We start from the raw sequence: 7,479 nt of genomic DNA on the forward strand, positions 1-7,479 counted from the left end.
CCTGACAAAGAGGTGACAGACTCAAGATGCAAAATGATATATATATTTTTGGAGATGACCAAGGTGGGAATTTGTTTTGTTTGATTATGCATATTCATTACAACCGTTTTTCTTTTTAAATTGGAGTGGCAGAAAATAAAGTTTTGTTCATGGAAAAAAATTTAAAAAGAGGTGGCATGCAGAAGGTGGCAATTGGGCTTAGTCTTAAAGGAAACCAGGGATTCCAAGAGGCTGAGCTGAGAAGAGAATGAATTCTAGTCAAAGAGATAGACTGTGGGAGACAGAGTGTCATCACTGAAGAACAACAAATAGGTCAGTTTGAGACTGGACTCTAGAGCACATGGAGAGGAATGATGTATATAAGACTAAAATGGTAAGTTGGGGTCAGCTTGTGAATATTTTTAAATGCCAAACAGTAATCTTTATGTAATCCTAGAGGTTATAGGGAGCCATTAGAACTTATCGAGTTAAGGGAGTGTGACATTGTCAGAACTGCACCTTAGGAAAAACATTTTGGCTGCTGTATGGAGAATGGACTGAAGTAGACAGAGATTTGAGGCAAAGAAACCAGCTGGGTGGCTATTGCAATAGTCCAAACAAAGGGTAATGAAGTCCCTAATTAGGATGGTGGCTACATAAGTGAAGAGAAGGGAACAGGGGCAAGATATTTGGTGGAAGTAGAAACCACAAGATTTGGCAGCAGCTTAGATATGTGTGACATGAGTAAGAGAAGGGATTTTAGGATGCTCCTGAAGTTATGAGCCTGTGTGACTGAAAGATAGTACCTTTTGCGGAGTTTAAAAAAATTTGAAAGAGAGGTCTGTTTGGGGGATGAGTTCAGTTTTGGACAAGTTAAATTTGAGACACCTATAGGTGTCTAAATATCCAGTAGACAGTTCATGATACAGTACTGGAGCTTAGGCAAGAGAGTAGGGGAAATACATAGATATAGATATAGATTTATTACACATTACATATTATATAGAAACATATGTATTCTATTATATTGTCTATTAATGTGCACATGTTTCTATATAAATATACAGTGTGTATGTATGTATCATATCTTCTCTCAACCTCTTCCCTTCCCCTCCTTGTTCCAAACTCATTTACTTCAGTGTATTATTGGAGACTGCGAAAGGGAAGCAATACTGAAAAGTCTAGTTCCCTCCTCCTTCTATCCCACCTGCTTTAGTTCTAGTCTGTTTCCATGGCAACCTCAGAGGACCAAAAGCTGGGGACCAAGAATCACTGGGTTCCCCCAGGGGGTCAAAGGAAGAAAGAGGCAGGATTGGAGGTGGTGCCAAGAGAGATTGAGTAGGGGTATGTCTGTAGGATGCCCCCTTCCAACTCTGTCCCTTTAAGCTCCCCCTCCCCTCTCCCCTCTTCCTCCGCCCCCCTCCTTCCCCCTTTCTCCATCTCTCCCATCTCTCCATCTCTCCTCTGCTCTCTCAGGCTGCGCCATCTGTGCTTCCGGCCTCTGTTGTCTGCTGGCATCCCCAAACTGACAAGGGACTCCAAATCGCAGCACTCCAGAACCCACAGTCATGTCATCAGAAAAATCAGGTAAAAAAATCCTCCTTCTCTGGCTTTTCCCCCAGCACATAAATCATCCTGCCTTCTCTGACCTCCACAGCCTAGGTTCCCCTCCCCCCCATTTCCCTTAGTATCCAAGACTTGGCTCTGGATACATCCTTCCCTCCCTTCTGCTTCCCTAATTCCTCCATCTCTCCTTCCTCTTTCTCCTCATTTCAGGTTCTCTGCTTTAACCCCCATCCTCTTCCCTTTCCTACTGCCCGCTTTTGCTTTATCCCTTCTCTTCCCCAGGTTGGTGGGGGGAGGGGAGAGGAGGAATGGAGGAAGACTGAGGGAAAGATAGTTAGGACCACAGGTGTTCAGATGTAGATATAAAAGGGTATATACCACATGTATCAAAACATGGAATGACGGCTATGCAGATACCCTAGCATATGAACAGTCACATTCACTCATGGAGAATCATAAATACATTCTCAGATGGGGAAAAGAGAAGTCCAGCATTCTTTCTCTCCCTTTAAAGAAATTTCTCAACTCCTCCTAGAGTCAGACAGGTAAGGGCACACCACACAGAGACAGACATACTTAGACAGTTGAGCACATGCAAAACATAAACTGCCATGTGCTGTCATGGCCTTACATGGACAGATCCAAGCATACTAATATTAACACACAAACATACAGACAAGGGCTTTCACAAACATCACAGAAGATGGGCAAGGTACATTAAGGTGAATGAGGTAGGAACCTTGGCAACTGATGGATTTTGGGGGAATGGGAATGTTATCATAAGAAGGAGTGCACAGTGACCTAAAAAATAGATTAAAAGAGGAGGCTTTGACTGGGGTGGGCTGGGGTTTTGTTAGAAGACTGAGACTAGCCCAAATATAACTAACCCCCTTCCCCACTCCCAAGCTGAAGGATGGAGACTTACACCTTTTATTTCTCTCTTCCTCTCTTCCTGTCTCCCTGTCTCCCTGACCCTGTTTCTATCTGTGTTGGTCTGCCTATCTTTTTCTGTCTCTGATTCCTGTGTCGTCTGCATCTCTCCGTATCCTTCTGTCTCTATCTTCCTCCACCGTTTTCCACCTGCCCGTACCACCTCAGGTCTCCCGGATTCGGTTCCTCATACTTCTCCTCCCCCTTACAATGCCCCCCAGCCCCCAGCCGACCCCCCTGCCCCTCCTCCTCAGGCGCCCTCCACCTCCCATCACCACCATCACCACCACTACCACCAGTCGGGTACCGCCACACTCCCAAGATTAGGGGCTGGTGGGCTAGCTTCTCCAGCAGCCCCTGCCCAACGGGGCCCCTCGTCCTCCGCTACATTGCCCCGCCCTCCTCACCACGCCCCCCCAGGACCTGCCCCTGGGGCTCCTCCTCCTGGGTGCGCTACCCTGCCCCGCCTGCCCCCAGACCCTTACCTCCAGGAGACCCGCTTTGAGGGTCCGCTGCCCCCTCCCCCTCCGGCAGCAGCCGCCCCGCCCCCACCTGCGCCCGCTCCTCCCACTCCTGCACAGGGTTTTGTGGTGCCCACACACCCAGGTACCGTGGGTACGCTGCCCCTTGGAGGCTACGTGGCCCCTGGGTACCCTCTGCAGCTGCAGCCCTGCACCGCCTATCTGCCCGTCTATCCTGTGGGCGCCGTGAGTGCAGAAGGGTAGATAGGGGAAAGGGAAAGGGGAAGGGGAAACTTGGGGCGGTGTATGGAGGGCATCCGAACAAGGAGAGGAGGTAAGGGGTCAAGAGAAGCGGGCACAAGGAGGGTGGTGGGGAAGGCTTGGAGGCACTGGGAAGAATAAAAAAAAAAAAGGAAAGGGGCACCTCAAGAAAATGGAAGAGGGGCACTGGGGAATATGAGTGGGAGGCACTGGAGGGGGTACCCAAGAGGCCTGGATGTGGAGGAACTGGGGATAGCTGGGATGCAGATCCTTAAGGAACAAAGGATTACATTATTTACAATAGTTTTGATTAGAAAGAGTGACTTTAAAATGATCGGTCTGCTGACTGCAAACTGCACACTCTTTCGGCCAGGGGAGGGATACTGGATATGATAGGTCAGGGTCCTGACTGTGACCCCGTTTCCCTACCCTTTCTTTCCTCAGCCATACACAGGAGGAGCGCCGGGAGGGACTGGAGTGACCCCTACGCTTTCCCCTCCACCCTTGGGCCCTGGGCTAGCCCTATTAGAGCCCAGGCGCCCGCCCCACGACTACCTGCCAATAGCCGTGCTCACTACAATTTGCTGCTTTTGGCCAACCGGCATCATAGCTATCTTCAAGGCGGTACAGGTGAGGGGGGTGGAGGTAAAAGGGACCAGGGGAGGGGTAGAAATGAAAGAGTGTGGAGTAGGATCCGGAGGGGGCGGAAAGGTAGGTAGAGGGGCTGGGACTGAAGTAGCCAGGAATGTGGCTACTTCAGATGCTACGGTGGAGATGGTTGGGCTAGGGATTGTGCAAGCTCTGGCTCCTTTCTCTGTCGCTTCCCAGGCCTGATACGGCTCATGGGGAGAGAGAGGCCAAAGACTGGGCACTTGAGAAACTGAGAGTATCTTGAGAGGAGATTCATCTTTCTCTCGTCCAGGACCTGACAAAGTTGTGTGATGAGGCATTTGTGGGATGTTTCCCTGACCCCGGGCCTTCCTCCTCCCTCTCATGCAGGTGCGGACCGCTGTGGCCCGTGGAGACATGGTGTCAGCGGAGATCGCATCTCGGGAGGCTCGGAATTTCTCCTTCATTTCCCTGGCCGTGGGCATCGCAGCCATGGTGCTCTGTACCATTCTCACAGTGGTTATCATCATAGCTGCGCAGCACCACGACACGGACTGGGATCCTTAGGGACTTCCCTCCTCCTCCAGCCTGGAGACTCCTTAAATCCAATTTCCTGGGATACCCCTTCCCCTCCCCTAGTGATGACCTTCCAATCCCCCTATCCTCCCCCCAAAACCAGACCAGCCCATGGAGCCTCCAAAGCTGGAAACACCCCTAAACTTGGCCAGGATGTTTTCCATTAGGGGAAACCGTAAGTCCAGATCCCCAGGAATTTCCTAAATATGGCCTTTAGGAAATCTCCAAAACCCAGTTCCCTTGAGCCTCAGAACCTCTGCAGTCAGATACAGAAGCTTGCAGCTCCCCACTGGTTCAGCCTATCAGGAACCACAACCTCCCCAAGGTCCAGCATACAAACTTCCCTTATCACTCTGGGCTAATTTGAGCCTCAGAGGTCAATCCCCTACATGGTTTGCCCCCAGCCCTTAGCAAAGCTTCTCCTTTGGCTCCTGGTATTATACTCCACTTGCTTTTCAGATCTTTCCCACCTTCTGGGGGACCTGTGCCAACTCTAGGTATGTCTGTAGAGCCCCCAAGCTCCCATGACAGCCGGGGAGGCCCTCTTCTCCTTCATGTTGCCAGACTTTGAGTTACCTTTTATGTGCGGACTGAGATGCTGGGGTCTCTGGCTCCTCAACCTCCTCCAGCCTAACCCCAAGGACTAAGCTCCCTTTATCTCCCAGGCAGAGGAGCCAGAAAAGGTGAGGAAAATCCATAAACTTTATTCCCTTTCTCTGGGCAGGGGAAACCAGGCACCTAGGGCTAGACCTGGATCCACTCTCTTTTCCTCAGAGGACCCCGACTCTCCAGTCCTCATCTCCCCGCCACCTGCTTGGGCTGCTCCCTACCCTTACCCATACAGCGTTTGACAAACTGTACAGTCTCAAAGATGGTGTGATATTCCCAAAGATGAGATTAAAGAGATCTTGTGGTTTTATTGCCCCAAATTCTGGAGACTGCTGCTGAACTCATCAACCTACAACTCCCTCCCTGACAAACATTACTGAATCTACCCATCCTCACCTCCCACCCTCACAGTGCAGAGGGAGACAGAGATCAGTGGGGAATAAGAGAAAGAGGCTGAAAGAGAGAGATATAGACTTCATCTGAAACAAAGAGAAAAAGTAGTAGTGGTATGTTAGAAAGAGTATTTCAGTGGAAGGAGAGCTAATACTGTCATTGTGTGACCTTGGTCAAGGCACTTTCCTTCTCTGTAGCCCAGTTTTCTCTTTTGTAAGATGTTGGTCTTTAAATCCCTTCTAGCCTTCTATGGAACCTTCTACGTATGGTTCTATGAATCTAAAACAGGAATGGGAAAGGAGGAAGTAGCTGGTACTTGCAGAGTTTGTCTAATGTTCTCAGGGTTCCAGTTGAATTTCTCCCTTCCCTTCCTTATCCCCTATCCATCAGCGAACAGCTTGTTGGGGGACAAGATGTACAATGCAGGCCCAAGATCTCTTGGACTAGCTGTCAAAAGTGGATAAATCCAACATTGAAGTAGTAACACTGAAGCTGAGAAGAGGATTAGGGTATATACAGATGTTTCCAAGTGAAGAGTGAGGATCAGGATACATCAAAGAGCAGGGGAAAGACAGGCCACTGAGAGAATGGATTAAGAGTAGGATTGGGGTTTGTATGGGCGACTCTTACCACAGGCTTGGGGGATGGGAAAAGTTAGGTGGGATTGAAGATTCTTCAGTCAAGTTGGGTTGTACCAATCCGTTTCTTCACCCAGAACTCAACAAAGGGAACTCCTTGGGGAAGCCAGGCCTTGGAGACATCAGGGGCAAAAGAGGAACCTGTGTTTCATATTTGTGTCCATGATCCCATCTCTTCCTATGTCCTCTGGGAACTTTTCCCTTACATCATTCTTTATATCTTCAATCTCCTCCAATCTACTAGATTCTTTCCTGTGGCCTGTAATACTATTGGTAACATTTATATAGCACTTTAAAGTTTACAAAGTGTTTCATAAACATATATAAATGGATTATATATAGGTATATATACATGTGTGTATATATACCTATATATAATCCCTTTGTGTGTGTGTGTGTGTGTGTGTGTGTACTCTTTTTACAAAGAAGCCCTTCAATTGATCATGCTATACCCTCAAGGTCTATATTTTTTCTCCTTTTAATAACAAAAAATCCTAGAAAAAGACATTTCTTCCCTTACCTGACACTGCTCTATCAATTTTGTATGCAGTTCTGACCCCACAAACCAACTGAAATTGCTCTCTTTCTAAGGCTACTGATGACCACTTACTTAGTTGCTAAATCCATCAGCCTCTTTTCTGTCTTCAACTTGACCTCTTTATTGCTCTTATTTGTCGACCACCACATCCTCCTGAACACTCCTGCCTTGGAATTCATAACACTGTCACTCTTAGTTCTCCTGCCTGTTTGACCTTTCCTTCTCAGTCTCCTTTGCTGTATCAACCTCAGTTGACTCACACTCAAAACAGTGGTGGAGATCTCCCCCAGGCTCTGTTCTGGGTGCTCTTCTCCACACTCTGTCCCTTGGTGATTTCATCAACTCCCTCCCATTGCTTCAATGATCATCTCTTGCAGATGATTGCCTAATTTCCCTCCTGAGCTCTAGTCCTGCATCACCAGCACTTCCTGGAAGTCTCCACCTGGATGACCCATTGAAGCAATGGGAGTTAACAAAATCACCAAGGGACAGGATATGGAAAAGAGGGTCCAGAACAGAGTAACAAATTTTACATGCTATTGTCCAGAACAGAGTAAGTAACAAATTTTACATGCTATTTTCAAAACTGTCCTACTTGCCTGTGATTCCTTCTGAACATTCTTCTGTTGTCTTCTGTGCATTTAAAACAATGTTATGATGGCCCTTTTTTTTAATCTATATTGCTAATAATCTCTCTCTCTCTCTCTCTCTCTCTCTCTCTCTCTCTCACACACACACACACACACACACACACACACATCTCTGACCTCTACCTAACTAAAAACTGAGAGAGAAAAAATCCTTGTAACAAATAAACATAGTGAAGAAAAAAAAAACCACAAAACCAACCCACGCAATAATCGTGTCCAAAAGTGTATGTTTCTGTACTTGTGTGTGTCTATGTATTATATCACCTCTC

At 47.7% G+C, this 7,479-nt stretch overlaps 1 protein-coding gene across 2 annotated transcripts; it reads left to right on the forward strand.

Moving 5' to 3' along the window:
* Positions 1–1,219: 1,219 nt before the first annotated feature.
* Positions 1,220–4,458, forward strand: PRRT1 (proline rich transmembrane protein 1). Of its 2 annotated transcripts, XM_078155455.1 has the most exons (5): positions 1,220–1,323; positions 1,456–1,566; positions 2,644–3,182; positions 3,642–3,827; positions 4,197–4,458. In XM_078155455.1, the coding sequence occupies exons 2-5, from the start codon at positions 1,548–1,550 to the stop codon at positions 4,371–4,373; spliced, it is 921 nt and encodes a 306-aa protein (XP_078011581.1). In that variant the 5' UTR covers positions 1,220–1,323; positions 1,456–1,547; the 3' UTR covers positions 4,374–4,458. The 2 variants fall into 2 exon arrangements, with proteins under 2 accessions (XP_078011581.1, XP_020829942.1); XM_020974283.2 differs by lacking the exon at positions 1,220–1,323 and having other exon boundaries at positions 1,413–1,566.
* Positions 4,459–7,479: the final 3,021 nt, after the last annotated feature.

Source organism: Phascolarctos cinereus, unplaced genomic scaffold, assembly GCF_003287225.1.
Source record: "Phascolarctos cinereus isolate Bilbo 61053 unplaced genomic scaffold, phaCin_HiC Scaffold_5;HRSCAF=322, whole genome shotgun sequence".
Lineage (NCBI taxonomy): Eukaryota > Metazoa > Chordata > Mammalia > Diprotodontia > Phascolarctidae > Phascolarctos > Phascolarctos cinereus.